Genomic DNA, 15,420 nt, shown 5'->3' with positions numbered 1-15,420 from the left:
CCATGAGAAATCACCCCCATGATCCAGTCCCCTCCCCCAGGCCCCACCTCCAACACTAGGGATAATAATTTGACATGAGATTTGGGCAGTGCCACAGATGTGAACCATATCAGCTCTGTTTTTCTGACATGACTTGCCCCAAAGACATGGGTAAACTTTACATGGCTGCAAAGCCATGGGTAGACAATAGTAAAAGAATTTGGTCACGTGCAGTGGCTCACAACTGTAATCTCAGCACTTTGGGAGGCTGAGGCAGCCAGATCACTGGAGGCCAGGAGTTTGAGACCAGCCTGGGCAACATGGCAAAATCCCATCTCTTAAAAAAAGAAAAAGAGAAAAAAAATTAGCCGGGCATAGTGGCACTCACCTGTGGTCCCAGCCACTCAGGAGGCTGAAGCTGGAGAATCATTTGAAACCAGGAAGCAGAGGTTACAGTGAACTGAGATCGTGCCACTGCACTCCAGCCCGGTGACAGAGTGAGACTCTATCTCAAAAAATAAATAAAATTAAATAAATTGTGAAAGAATTTGTTCTCAGTAGTCAAAATAAAGCTCATTTCTCATCTCCCATCTCCCAATTTGAAATTGAGCATTATAACTTGCTTTGGTGAAACCTGAGGTTTTCTTTAGTGTTCATTGTTTGTTACATGATATTAACATGTTTTTAAGTTACTTGGCATAGTTAAAATAAGTGTATGGCTTCGCTGTGGGAGCCTTCATATAGAATGGCCCGAGTTTGTTCTGTAGGAACTGCCTGATAGCAGAACTTTGGCTGTTGGGGTCAGCAGAATAGGAAGTGAGCCAGACTGGGAAGCCTTGAGAAGTCAGGGCCCTTCTCTGTTTTCTGTTAAAAAGTGCCCTTGTGGCCAGGTGTGGTGGCTCACACCTGTAATCCCAGCACTTTGGGAGGCCAAGGTGGGCGGATCATGAGGTCAGGAGATTGAGACCATCCTGGCTAACACGGTGAAACCCCGTCTCTACTAAAAATACGAAAAATTGCCGGGCGCAGTGGCTCACGCCTGTAATCCCAGCACTTTGGGAGGCCGAGGCGGGCGGATCACGAGGTCAGGAGATCAAGACCGTCTTGGCTAACACGGTGAAACCCCGTCTCTACTAAAAATACAAAAAATTAGCCGGGCGCTGTGGCGGGCGCCTGTAGTCCCAGCTACAGGAGAATGAGGCAGGAGAATGACATGAACCCGGGAGGTGGAGCTTGCAGTGAGCCGAGATAGCGCCACTGCAGTCCCGCCTGGGCGAAAGAGCAAGACTCCATCTCAAAAAAAAAAAAAAAAACAACGAAAAATAGCCAGGCGTGGTGGTGGCCGCCTGTAGTCCCAGCTACTTGGGAGGCTGAGGCAGGAGAATGGCGTGATCCCGGGAGGCGGAGCTTGCAGTGAGTCGAGATCACGCCCCTGCACTCCAGCCTGGGTGATAGAGTGAGACTCTGTCTAAAAAAAAAAAGTGCGCTTGTGTAGTTGAAGACAGACTTGGAGAGGCAACAGGCTGCTGACTTATCAACACTGATGGAGCGCCTAGCCACTCAGGAATGTCCCATGGTCCTAGCCAGCCATTTGGCTCCCACTTCTAGAGCTTTTTCTAGTCCCTCTCAGCCTTGTTCAGTCTCCTCTGCAGGTGGCTTCTCCTTGGTTGGCTTTACCCAGACCTCTATTCCAGGCCTTCCCTGTCACCTTTCTTCATCCTCCCTCTGCCATGTGAGCTCCTGTCCTCCTGGTGGCCATTGGGATGGAGTAGAGTTAGGAAATAACCCTCAGGTGACCAAAAAACAGGGTCCACACCCTAATTCACCTACTCTCCACCTCTCAGGACCCCTACTCCTATCCCACTCCTGTAAAACATCTCATAGGCCTTACTTATTTGCTTCATGGTGGTTTTTTGTTTGTTTGTTTTTGCAAAATGAGAGCATTCAACCTTTATGTGTTTACATACGGATGTGGCAGTTTTCTCTTATTTAACAAATGAACTGAAAAATGTAAAGCTTAGGTTTTTCAGCCAAAACATTTGAAATAGTGAGGTTTTTTTTTTTTTGAGACAGAGTCTCACTCTGTCATTCAGGCTGGAGTGCAGTGGTGTGGTCTCCGCTCACTGCAGCCTCTGTCTCCTGGGTTCAAGCCATTCTTGTGCATCAGCCTCCCGACTAGCTGGGACTACAGGTGTGCACCACCATGCCTGGCTAATTTTTGTGTTTTTAGTAGAGATGGGATTTTGCCATGTTGGCCAGGCTGGTCTTAAACTCCTGACTTAAGTGATCCACCCGCCTCAACCTCCCAAAGTGCTGGGATTACAGGCGTAAGCCACCACGCCCAGCCAATAAGTGTGATTTTTATGGTTAAAAAATATTTTAAAAGAAAAATATATTTAGTGTTTTTCATGAATTGGAAGACACCCGTGTTTACAGATGTTTTAACGTTTCTGATGTTTGATGGTGAGTGACAGGGTGGGAGATTCTTAATTAGATGATGGCACATCTTAGAGTTAATGCAGTGTGGTATCACAAAAGAAACACTATTTGCTGACCCTTAATGAGTGGCTCAGAGAGCAATTAGGAAATGATAACCCTGATAATAACAACTCCTTTTTTTTTTTTTTTTTTTTTGAGATGGAGTTTCACTCTGTCACCCAGGCTGGGTTGCAGTGGTGCAATCTCAGTTCACTGCAACCTCCGCTTCCCAGGTTCAAGCAATTCTTCTGCCTCAGCCTCCTGGGTAGCTGGGACTACAGGTGCCTGCCACCACATCCGACTAATTTTTGTACTTTTAGTAGAGATGGGGTTTCGCCATGTTGGCCAGGCTGGTCTCAAACTCCTGACCTCAGGTGATCTGCCCACCTCGGCCTCTCAAAGTGCTGGGATTACAGGGATGAGCCACCGTGCCTGGCCCAATAATAATAACTCCTAACAATGTCAGTCATCTCATGGTTTAAAAAAAATTTTTTTTTTTAAATAGAGATGGGGGTCTCACTGTGTTGGCCAGGGTGGTCTCTAATGCCTGCTGGCCTCAAGCAATCCTCCTGCCTTGGCCTCCCAAAGTACTGGGATTATAGGTATGAGCTACCATGCCCAGCTTTCTCATACGTTTTTGCTGGGTGTAGGAAACCTGTTTAAATTAGTTTAAAGGGGGGAAATTATCTAGTTTCTGATAAGGCTGCTGCCTGGACACCTGGGTACAAGCCTGGGGTTTCCTTTCCAAATCACTCAAGTACCTTGTCTTTTGGCAGGAGGAAGCCCAGGGAACCAGAGCCACTGGGGAATCCAGCAGTCAATGGCTTTAGCTTTCCTGCCACAGGGAGGGAAGCATTTTAGGGTCCCCCTATTGATAAGCAGTGGCCATGAAGGGCAGTCCTGAGCTGAGGCTGGCAGTGTGATGTACTGTGTTTTGGCCAGTTTGTCTCTGGTACTTGTTATAGGACAATGGAGATGAGAGTGCCTTCAGGCCAACCAGAGAATGGGGGGTGTCACCTTTCTTGCACTGGGGCAGGAGTAGGTGTTTCCCAAAAGTGAGAGGAGCCACAGATGGGGCCGGGGCAAGAGCTAAGTCATATTTTCCTCTTGTCAGCTGATGGTGGAGGTTTCTATGGTGGCATTTCCTTGGGTGCTCTGAGTATGACCAGTTATATCTCTGTGGAAAGGGACTTCCACACCGAAAGAAGTCTGGGAGATGCTGTTGAGTTGGAATAAGGTGATGAGCTCCTTGGGCCTGCTTCTGTGCCTGGTCTCTCCAAGGGCAGAAGAGGGCTCTGTGTATTTCCTGTACTTGATTGACTGTAGAACCTCTCTCTTATAGAGAGACCAGAGCTCCTTGGGATTCCTTTAATAAGCACTATTCTAGAATAGTTGATTCTAGTCTCTGCTCCCTGGGCACCACAGTTTGTCTTGAGATTTGAGAAGCAGGGTAAATGAAAACATTAGATACAACTAACTCTCTTTGCTACACAAATGCGCCCCACTACACTTGAATGTGACGTGATGTTGTAATGTGAGTCCTTCAGAGTGTTGAGCCTTCCCTTGTACCCAGACCTGTGTGCATCTCCACTTTGGGGCAGGAACGGTCCTCCAGGCCAGGCATGTGACCTGAGCAAAGATGTGGTGTCTGCAGAGGGCCAGGGAGAAGTCTGAGGCAAGGGTGGAAAGGAATGCTGAGGGCTGGAATGTGGCTTGATTCTTCAGGTAGAATGGGCAAGTAGGTGGCAGGGTGTGTCACTGTTATAAAATCCACAACAGTCGTGAGCTCCATGGCATCAGTTCTTGGGAATGAGACATGTGCTTGAGTGCCAGCACTGCTGTCTCCCCACTGTGTGGCCTTGGGTGAGATTTTGCCTCCCAAGCTAGCCCATCTCGTAGCCCTAGTCTTGTGACAGGTAAATAAACTCAGTTGTGTCTCTCTAGGGGAGAGGAATCAGCTTCCCCAGCAGGCATTCTGAATTACACCTTAAGCCTGTCACACAATTCAGGTTAACTGTTGTGATCATATTCAGGTTATGCAGTGACAATAGTACTTTTAATTTATGCTTGTGTCTCTTCTAGGTATCAGCGGCAGGGAAGGAGGCTTTGCCATCTTGGCTGCACTGGGACTCACAGAGCCACACCCTGGAGGGCCTCCCCCTTGACACTGATAAGGGTGTGCATTACATTTCAGTGAGTGCTGCACGGCTGGGGGCCAACGGGAGCCACATCCCCCAGACCTCCAGTGTGTTCTCCATCGAGGTCTACCCTGAAGACCACAGTGAGCTGCAGTCGGTGAGGACAGCCTCCTCAGACCCTGGTGAGGTGGTATCATCTGCCTGTGCTGCGGATGAACCTGTGACTGTTTTGACGGTGATTTTGGATGCCGACCTCACCAAGATGACCCCACAGCAAAGGATTGACCTCCTGCACAGGATGCGGAGCTTCTCAGAAGTAGAGCTTCACAACATGAAATTAGTGCCGGTGGTGAATAACAGACTATTTGACATGTCGGCCTTCATGGCTGGCCCGGGAAATGCAAAAAAGGTGGTGGAGAATGGGGCCCTTCTCTCTTGGAAGCTGGGCTGCTCCCTGAACCAGAACAGTGTGCCTGACATTCGTGGTGTGGAGGCCCCTGCCAGGGAGGGTGCAATGTCTGCTCAGCTTGGCTACCCTGTGGTGGGTTGGCATATCGCCAATAAGAAGCCCCCTCTTCCCAAACGCATCCGGAGACAGATCCATGCTACACCCACACCTGTCACTGCCATTGGGCCCCCAACCACGGCTATCCAGGAGCCCCCATCCAGGATCGTGCCAACCCCCACATCTCCAGCCATTGCTCCTCCAACAGAGACCATGGCTCCTCCAGTCAGGGATCCTGTTCCTGGGAAACCCACGGTCACCATCCGGACTCGAGGCGCCATTATTCAAACCCCAACCCTAGGCCCCATCCAGCCTACTCGGGTGTCAGAAGCCGGCACCACAGTTCCTGGCCAGATTCGCCCAACAATGACCATTCCTGGCTATGTGGAGCCTACTGCAGTTGCTACCTCTCCCACAACCACCACCAAGAAGCCACGAGTATCCACACCAAAACCAGCAACGCCTTCAACTGACTCCACCACCACGACTCGCAGGCCGACCAAGAAACCACGGACACCCCGGCCAATGCCCCGGGTCACCACCAAGGTTCCTATCACCAGATTGGAAACTGCCTCACCGCCTACTCGTATTCGCACCACCACCAGTGGAGTGCCCCGTGGCGGAGAACCCAACCAGCGCCCAGAGCTTAAGAACCATATTGACAGGGTAGATGCCTGGGTTGGCACCTACTTTGAGGTGAAGATCCCGTCAGACACTTTCTATGACCATGAGGACACCACCACTGACAAGCTGAAGCTGACCCTGAAACTGCGGGAGCAGCAGCTGGTGGGCGAGAAGTCCTGGGTACAGTTCAACAGCAACAGCCAGCTCATGTATGGCCTTCCCGACAGCAGCCACGTGGGCAAACACGAGTATTTCATGCATGCCACAGACAAGGGGGGCCTGTCGGCTGTGGATGCCTTCGAGATCCACGTCCACAGGCGCCCCCAAGGTGATAGGGCTCCTGCAAGGTTCAAGGCCAAGTTTGTGGGTGACCCGGCACTGGTGTTGAATGACATCCACAAGAAGATTGCCTTGGTAAAGAAACTGGCCTTCGCCTTTGGAGACCGAAACTGTAGCACCATCACCCTGCAGAATATCACCCGGGGCTCCATCTTGGTGGAATGGACCAACAACACACTGCCTTTGGAGCCCTGCCCCAAGGAGCAGATCGCTGGGCTGAGCCGCCGGATCGCTGAGGATGATGGAAAACCTCGGCCTGCCTTCTCCAACGCCCTAGAGCCTGACTTTAAGGCCACAAGCATCGCTGTGACGGGCTCTGGCAGTTGTCGGCACCTACAGTTTATCCCTGTGGCACCACCCAGGAGAGTGCCTTCAGAGGCGCCACCCACAGAAGTGCCTGACAGGGACCCTGAGAAGAGCAGTGAGGATGATGTCTATCTGCACACAGTCATTCCGGCCGTGGTGGTCGCAGCCATCCTGCTCATTGCTGGCATCATTGCCATGATCTGCTACCGCAAGAAGCGGAAGGGCAAGCTTACCCTTGAGGACCAGGCCACCTTCATCAAGAAGGGGGTGCCTATCATCTTTGCGGACGAACTGGACGACTCCAAGCCCCCACCCTCCTCCAGCATGCCACTCATTCTCCAGGAGGAGAAGGCTCCCCTACCCCCTCCCGAGTACCCCAACCAGAGTGTGCCCGAGACCACTCCTTTGAACCAGGACACCGTGGGAGAGTACACGCCCCTGCGGGATGAGGATCCCAATGCTCCTCCCTACCAGCCCCCACCGCCCTTCACAGCACCCATGGAGGGCAAGGGCTCCCGTCCCAAGAACATGACCCCATACCGGTCACCTCCTCCCTATGTCCCTCCTTAACCCGCAAGCGCCTGGGTGGAGGCAGGGTAGGGCAGGGGCCTGGAGACAACATGGTGTTGTCTGTGGAGACCGGTGGCCTGCAGACCATCGCCCACCGGGAGCCGACACCTGACCTAGCACACACTGACACAGGGGCCTGGACAAGCCCACCCTCTCTGGTCCTCCCAAACCCCAAAGCAGCTGGAGAGACTTTGGGGACTTTTTTATTTTTATTTTTTGCCTAACAGCTTTTGGTTTGTTCATAGAGAATTCTTCGCTTCATTTTTGATGGCTGGCTCTGAAAGCACCATGTGGAGTGGAGGTGGAGGGAGCGAGGAACCATGAATGAACTCGCAGGCAGTGCTGGGCGGCCCCCTGGCTCTCTGCGTTTTGCCTTTAACACTAACTGTACTGTTTTTTCTATTCACGTGTGTCTAGCTGCAGGATGTAACATGGAAAACAGTAACTAAAGATTAAATTCAAAGGACTTTCAGAAGTTAAGGTTAAGTTTTTACATTTAATCTGCTGTTTACCTAAACTTGTATGTATGACTTTTGGGTGGGTATGGGGAATTGCTTTGCTAAAAATAAGCTCCCAGGGTGTTTCAAACTTAGAGAAGACCAAGGGACAGTATTTTTTATCAAAGGAATACTATTTTTTCACACTACGTCAACTTGGTTGCTCTGATACCCCAGAGCCTGATTGGGGGCCTCCCGGCCCTGGCTCACGCCAGGTCCCTGGTGCTGGGTTTGCTCTCCCGCTGTTGCCAGGGGCTGGAAGCTGGAGGGGTCTCTTGGGCCATGGACATCTCCACTTCCAGCCCATGTACACTAGTGGCCCACCACCAAGGGGTCTTCATTTCCATGAAAAAGGGACTCCAAGAGGCAGCGGTGGCTGCGGCCCCCAACTTTGGTGCTCCAGGGTGGGCCAGCTGCTTGTGGGGGCACCTGGGAGGTCAAAGGTCTTGACCACATCAACCTATTTTGTTTTACCCTTTTTCTGTGCGTGCGTTGTTGTTTTTTTTTCCTCCTAAAAGGAATATCACGGTTTTTTGAAACACTCAGTGGGGGACATTTTGGTGAAGATGCAATATTTTTATGTCATGTGATGCTCTTTCCTCACTTGACTTTGGCCGCTTTGTCCTAACAGTCCACAGTCCCACCCCGGCCCGCCCCATCCCTTTTCTCTGGCACTCCAGTCCCAGGCCTTGGGCCTGAACTACTGGAAAAGGTCTGGTGGCTGGGGAGGAGTGTCAGCAATAGTTCATAATAAAAATCTGTGAGCTCTCAAAGCTAATTTTTTACTAAAGTTTTTATACAGCCTCAAATTGTTTTATTAAAAAAAAGATTAAAAATGGTGATGCTTATAGCAGTTTGTACGAGCTCTTAGTGTTGATTCCATGGAACTGACGGCTTTGCTTATTTTGATTTTTTTCCCCCTACTTTTCCTAATGGTTTAAATTCTGGAATTACACTGGGGTTCTTTTGCCTTTTTTAGCAGAACATCCATCCGTCCATCTACATCTCTGTCCCATGACTCAGGGGCGCCCACTCTGCTTCGATTCTCCTCCTGTGGAAGAAATCATTTTGAGCATGACTTTTCTTGATGTCTGAAGAGTTATTTTGGGTACCTTTTAGGGAGGAATGCCTTTCGCAATAATGTATCCCTTCCCTGATTGAGGGTGGGTGGGTGGACCCAGGCTCCCTTTGCACACGGAGCAGCTACTTCTAAGCCATATCGACTGTTCTGCAGAGGATTTGTGTGTGCTGCCTCAGGAGGGGAGGGCTGGTAGGAGGGGAGAGGTCTCCGTCCTACTGTTCTCCAGAGGGCATTTCCCCTTGCGCCTTCTTCCACAGGGCCCAGCCCCTCTCCCCTGCCCCAGTCCCCAGGGTGTACTCTGGAGTGAGCAGTGCCCCTGTGGGGGAGCCTGTAAATGTGGGCTCAGTGGACCACTGGTGACTGGGCTCATGCCTCCAAGTCAGAGTTTCCCTGGTGCCCCAGAGACAGGAGCACAAGTGGGATCTGACCTGGTGAGATTATTTCTGATGACCTCATCAAAAAATAAACAATTCCCAATGTTCCAGGTGAGGGATTTGAAAGGCCTTCCAAACAGCTCCGTCGCCCCTAGCAACTCCACCATTGGGCACTGCCATGCAGAGATGTGGCTGGCCCAGAATGGCCTGTTGCCATAGCAACTGGAGGCGATGGGGCAGTGAACAGAATAACAATAGCAACAATGCCTTTGCAGGCAGCCTGCTCCCCTGAGCGCTGGGCTGGTGATGGCCGTTGGACTCTGTGAGATGGAGAGCCAATCTCACATTCAAGTGTTCACCAACCACTGATGTGTTTTTATTTCCTGTATGATTTTAAGATGTGTTTTCTGCATTCTGTAAAGAAACATATCAAACTAAATAAAAGCAGTGTCTTTATTACAATGCCGTTGCGTCTGGGCATCTGTTTCCCTGGCATCTGGAGAGGTTCCTGGACATGAGGGGTTGGGGGCTTATGTGACGGGGAAGAGGAGACAGCCAGGTCCACTTGGGGTTGGCCCAGTGGCCTCCACGTAAACCTTACCATTTCTGTGCTGGGAGGGCTGGGTGTGCACTCCAGAAACTGCCAACATGTAATGCCCCCTTCACCCCTCTTCTGCCTGTGAGTCAGCTAAGACAAGTCTCCTACATCCTCAGTTCCTCATCTGTAAGGGGTGGGGGATAGCAGAGAACCCAGTGAGACTGGCTGGGAAGGAGGGTGGTGGGAAAGATGTCACAGGTTTTCTGCCCCAGAGTGGGTCAACCCCTGTACCTCCTGGGTAGGGGTCCTTCAGGCCAGGTCTCTGTGAAGATGGGGACCTAGGGATACCTCTGGCTGCAGCTCTACCCCACCTCCTGCCCGCATTGTCTTGTGGGCTTGGGACTGGCTAGTCTCCCAGGTAGCCTCAAGGCAGGTTTATGTTGGCCTCGGGGTGGGAACAATGGTTTCTGGCCAGGCTGCTCTGCCTTGGTTGGCTTGTAGGTTCTGGGGGTTGGGGGGTGACCTTCAGTCCCTGGCTTGGGATGGACAGGCCAGCTGGATAGGCTGATCATGACTCAGTGCCCAGGAAGGGGCAGATGGGTTGTCCTAGGACACTGCTCGGAGTGTGGGCGGCAGGAGATGCAGCAGCTGTGTTTCAAGGGGCAAAGAAGCAGAATCGAGTGATTGGTCACAGAACAACTAGTGCCTCTTCTGGGCTCAACTGCTGTCACTGGCTCCTTACCATGACACCTGCTCGTCTGCTCAAAGCTTTCAAGACCCAGAGAGGCTGGTCCGATATTGCAGATAAGAGCCGAGTCCCAGGGTGGGGGGTTGTTGAAAGTCCAACAACTACTTGGAGTTAGGACCTGAATGTGCACCATGCTAAGTGCCAGGAAAGGCTGTCCCCAGCACACACTTCACTCCCTAGGCCTAGCAGCAGGTGCCCAGGAAATTACCCCATCCTTACTCTCTTGACCTCAGGAACTTTTGCTTAACATCTAACCTGAAGCCACTGGGTAATGAGTGGACTCACTGTTCTGAATTCAAGTAAGGGAATACTTGGTCTTGGCAGAGAACATTAAGGCCAGAAGGACCTCTGGCCTCTGCTCTGCCCTGCCTCTTCTGGGGGAAGGGGGAATATCCGCTGTTAAGCCCAGCAGACCCTTGACCCCTGGCACTCCTGCCAGATCCCTGTTCCTTGATTTGGATGAGGACTGCTCAGGTCTTTAAAGCTGGGGTTAGAGGGTCCTACGTAGACAGGAGGGTAGGAAAGAAGGAACATCAGACCTACAGGAATCTGCCTTCCCACATTCCTCTGACCTGGAATGACTCTGGCCTGGCTTGGAGACAGTGCTGGTCTCTAGAAAATGCTAGAGGAATCTGCATTTTCTCTTGGCATAAAGGCACTGCCTTAGGCCTAGATCTTTGAGCTAGTCTTGAGATCAGGGCTGTTAGCTGGAAAATCTTGTGGTGTGTCTAGGCCAGCCTGGCCTCTAGAATACTACCACCAGTTTGGGACCGGGCGCGGTGGCTCATGCCTGTAATCCCAGCACTTTGGGAGGCCGAGGCAGGCGGATCACAAGGTCAGGAGATGAGACCATCCTGGCCAACATGGTAAAACCCTGTCTCTACTAAAAAATATTAAAAAGTTAGCTGGGCGTGGTGGTGGGCGCCTGTAGTCTCAGCTACTTGGGAGGCTGAGGCAGGAGAATGGCATGAGTCACGGAGGCGGAGCTTGCAGTGAGCTGAGATCGCACCACTGCACTGCACTCCAGCCTGGGCGACAGAGCGAGACTCCAAGACTCCATCTTAAAAAAAAAAAAATACCACCAGTCTTGGGGGGACTAGAGGCTCCACACTACTTACCTCATTGTAGCCCACAGCCTCACCTCCCCTTGTTGCCAACCGGTTGAACAAGCTCCTAGGAGAGGCCCTTTCCTAGCTCCCCTAAAGCAAAGAAGGCCCAATTCAAGCATCAGTCTTTCGAGAGTGAGCTTCATTTCTCTATTTCTTTTCTTTTCTTTTCTTTTTTTTTTAGAGACTGAGTCTTGCTCTGTCTCCCAGGCTGGAGTGCAGTGGCATGATCTCAGCTCACTGCAACCTCCGCCTCCTGGGTTCTAGCAATTCTCCTGCCTCAGCCTCCTGAGTAGCTGGGACTACAGGTGCATGCTGCCACGCCTGGCTAATTTTTTGTATTTTAGTAGAGACGGAGTTTCACCGTGTGACCCAGGCTGGTCTTGAACTCCTGAGCTCAGGCAATCCACCTGCCTCAGCCTCCCAAAGTCCTAGGATTATAGGCATGAGCCACCGCACCCAGCCTATTTCTTTTTTTCTTTTTTTGAAAATCTTGCTCTGTGGCCCAGGCTAGAGTGCAGTGTCGTAATCTTGGCTCACTGCAACCTCTGCCTCCCGGGTTAAGGTGATTCTCATGTCTCAGCCTCCCAAGTAGCTAGGACTACAGGCACATGCTACCACACCCGGCTAATTTTTGTATTTTTTTTTAGTAGAGATGGAGTTTCGCCATCTTGGCTAGGCTGGTTTCGAACTCCTGACCTCAAGTAAGTGATCCTCCTGCCTTGGCCTCCCAAAGTGCTAGGATTTCCTTTTTTTTTTTTTTTTTTTTTGAGGCGGAGTCTCGCTCTGTCACCCAGGCTGGAGTGCAGTGGTGCCATCTTGGCTCACTGCAACCTCCGCCTCCCAGGTTCAAGCGATTCACCTGCCTCAGCCTCCCAAGTAGCTGGGACTACAGGTGTGTGCCACCACGCCTGGCTCATTTTTTGTACTATTATTATTATTATTTTGAGATGGAGGCTTGCTCTGTCACCTAGACTGGTGCAGTGGCCCAATCTCAGCTCACTGCAAGCTCCGCCTCCCGGGTTCATGCCATTCTCCTGCCTCAGCCTCCCGAGTAGCTGGGACTACAGGTGCCCACCACCACACCCGGCTAATTTTTTTGTATTTTTAGTAGAGACGGGGTTTCACCGTTTTAGCCAGGATGGTCTCGATCTCCTGACCTTGTGATCCGCCTGGGCCTCCCAAAGTGCTGGGATTACAGGCGTGAGCCACCGTGCCTGGCCTGGGATTTCAATATCTTAAAAATCCAAATCCATTGGTGACTCTTTCCCTGTTTTGCTCACCTTCACAACTACCTTGAGGCAAAGTGACTGAGGCCCAGAGAGGGCAAGGGAGTTATTGGTCTGGGTCTTGTGGCTAGTGTGAGGCGTGTTCAGATCTAAGTGTGACTCAAACACTTTAGGTTTTATTATTATTATTATTATTATTATTATTATTATTGTTTTGAGACAGCGTCTTGCTCTGTCGGCCAGGCTGGAGTGCAGTGGCGCCATCTCAGCTCACTGCAACCTCCACTTCCCGGATTCAAGCGATTCTCCTGCCTCAACCTCCAGAGTAGCTGGGATTACAGGCATCCTACACCACAGCCGGCTAATTTTTGTATTTTTAGTAGAGACGAGGTTTCACCATGTTGGCCAGGCTGGTCTTGAACTCCTGACCTCAGGTGATCCACTCACCTCGGCCTCCCAAAGTGCTGGGATTACAGGCGTGAGCTACCGTGCCCGGCCAGGTTTAATTCTGATCATGAAATTTTGTTCCTGTTGTAGAGCAGCAAAGAATTATTTGAAGCACCTATGGAGAAATGCTGGGTACCATTTCCCTGTGGGGACCCTAGAAGATCTAGAGGAGGTTCCGCAAGAGGTTCAAAGTGGGGGCTCCCATCAGCTGGAGTTCGGGTGCTCCTGCAGGAGGGGCCCTCCTAAGGACAGCCTAGGGCATGGGCAGCATGGACACCGGGTTGCTGGGGCCCTGGTTAGTCCCACTACCCCCAGCTTTGGTGGCGATTATCCTAGAGTCTCAGTTCGGGTCGGAGGAATTGTTCTGTCCATGTCCCTGTGAAGGCTCCGTGTGGCGAGACGCAGGGCCTTGGGTAGGTTCGGGCTGGGGATAGGGAGAGCTCCCAACCTTGGTAGTGGCTCCAGATGCCCCCCAGGTGAGCCCAGCAGAGTGGACTGCCCCAGCAGTTCTGGGCCGAAGAGGGAGACAGTGTCCGCGGCCTCCCAGGAGGTGGCGCCAGAGGATTAAGCAGCCAGCGGTGGGCGAGGCTGAAGAGTGGCGCTGTGGGCGGGGCTAAGTACGCCGCCAGCTCCAGGAAAGCGCTAGCTTCCGGAGGCCGGCCGTGGGTCGAGCTGAGGCCGCCCGGGAGTGGACGAAAATCTCCGGCAGCGCCGGGCCGAGCGGGGCTGTGGGCAGGGCTAAGGCCGTGGGGCCGGCGGGCGGGCGGGGCGGAGCCAGCGAGTAGCCCAACCGCTGGGAGCCAGTCCGAGCGCAGCCGCTAGGTGGTGGTGTAACTAGACTTGTCTTCTCTCCACCACTGCCGCACAGTCCCTGAGGGCATCGGGGCGAGTGTACCTGCAACCCGGGGAGCCTGTGATTCGCCAGTGCCCTTCTCCCTGGGCAAGGGAAGCGGGCAGGCAATAAGAGGGGCGAGTCTGGGGCCAAGGCTTCCGCTCCCGAGACCCCAGTCAGCAAACCTTAAATTCAGAGGTGGGGAACCAATAAGGAGCCCTCCTGTGTGCACTCCCTCGCCTTAGCGTTTGCTTGCCTCCAGGTCCCGTGCCCCGCGGAGCCCAGCGCGGGACCTGCACACGGTATAGATAGAGCTCAGCGCTTGCAGGAGCCTCTCTGTCTCTCCTTCCTCCAGCCAGAGAGCTCCTGAGGGCACCGCCTAAGGGGGGTAGCCTGATAGGGTACTGTGAGATCTGGGAGGGTACTTGGATGGAGATGAGGGGCCTCCACTTATGTGATTGGGTCCCCCTACTTGGCACTAGAAGCAGACGTGGGATGAGGCTGTTGGCGACTTACTCTTTCCCTGAGTGGGGGTACCCTGAAACCCCAGGAAACACCTTTCCCAAAGCTGTCTTCACAGCTCTAGGCATGCATTGGGACAGCAGGGAACATCCAGTTGGGAGCTGGCCAAGGCCAGGGCTGAGGGTGCTGTTGTCTTCTGTCCGCATGGTGTCGCATCCTTAGGCTATAGAGGGCAAAACCAAGTTTGGGGCCTGCCAAAATGGTCCAGAGCTCACGCCAGACCAGCTCCCTTTCTTGGGAATTGGAGCCAGTAGTCCAGGATCACTTCCCACTTCCGTTGCAAAAGGTCTTGAGAGAGGCCGGGCCTAGTGGCTCACGCCTGTAATCCCAGCACTTTGGGAGGCCAAGGCGGGTGGATCACCTGAGGTTAGGAGTTCAAGACCAGCCTGGCCAACATGGTGAAACCCCATCTCTACTAAAAATGCAAAAACTAGCCAGGTGTGGTGGTGCACACCTGTAGTCCCAGCTACTCGAGAGGCTGGGGCAGAAGAACCGCTTGAACCCGGGAGGTGGAGGTTGCAGTGAGCAGAGATTGCGTCACTGCATTCCAGCCTGGGCAAAACTCTGTCAAAAAAAAACAAAAACAAAAACAACAAAATCAACGTTCCATTGGGACTTACTGACATTATAAAACCTAAACAGTTAATTTTCTTCTGCACCATGGCCTGGCCACAGTACAAACTGGATAATGTCAGTTACTGAGTTACTGGCTGGAAAGTGGCACTTTCAATCTCCAACTTCAATGCAATCTTTTTTTTTTTTTTTTTTTTGAGGCAGAGTCTCATTCTGTCATCCAGGCTGGAGTTCAGTGGTACAATCTCAGCTCACTGCAACCTCTGCCTTCCAGGTTCAAGAGATTCTCTTGCCTCAGGCTCCCTAGTAGCTGGGATTACAGGCGTGCACCACCACACCCAGCTAGTTTTTTGTATTTTTAGTAGAGACGGGGATTCACCGTGTTGGCCAGGCTGGTCTCAAACTCCTGATCTCAGGTGATCTGCCCGCCTCGGCCTCCCAAAGTGTTGAGATTATAGGCGTGAGCCACAATGCCCAGCCCAATCTTTTTTTTTTTTGAGATGGAGTCTCGCTCTGTCACCAGGCTGGAGTGCA

The 15,420-nt window shown here is 52.1% G+C and overlaps 1 protein-coding gene across 8 annotated transcripts in view; it reads left to right on the top strand.

Moving 5' to 3' along the window:
- The window catches only part of DAG1 (dystroglycan 1), a 71,122-nt gene extending 61,769 nt beyond the window's left edge, over nucleotides 1-9,353 (top strand). For all 8 annotated transcript variants that reach the window (XM_054481662.1, XM_054481663.2, XM_063661138.1 and 5 more), the window contains one exon: nucleotides 4,540-9,353. In XM_054481662.1, coding sequence (XP_054337637.1) covers nucleotides 4,540-6,939 — 2,400 coding nt within the window. In that variant the 3' untranslated portion in view covers nucleotides 6,940-9,353. The remainder of the gene's footprint in view (nucleotides 1-4,539) is intronic.
- The last annotated feature ends 6,067 nt before the right edge of the window (nucleotides 9,354-15,420 follow it).

This window comes from Pongo pygmaeus, chromosome 2 (genome assembly GCF_028885625.2).
Source record: "Pongo pygmaeus isolate AG05252 chromosome 2, NHGRI_mPonPyg2-v2.0_pri, whole genome shotgun sequence".
Classification (NCBI taxonomy): domain Eukaryota; kingdom Metazoa; phylum Chordata; class Mammalia; order Primates; family Hominidae; genus Pongo; species Pongo pygmaeus.
The sequence above is the reverse complement of the archived record's forward strand: the minus strand, read 5'-3'. Positions and strand labels throughout refer to the sequence as shown.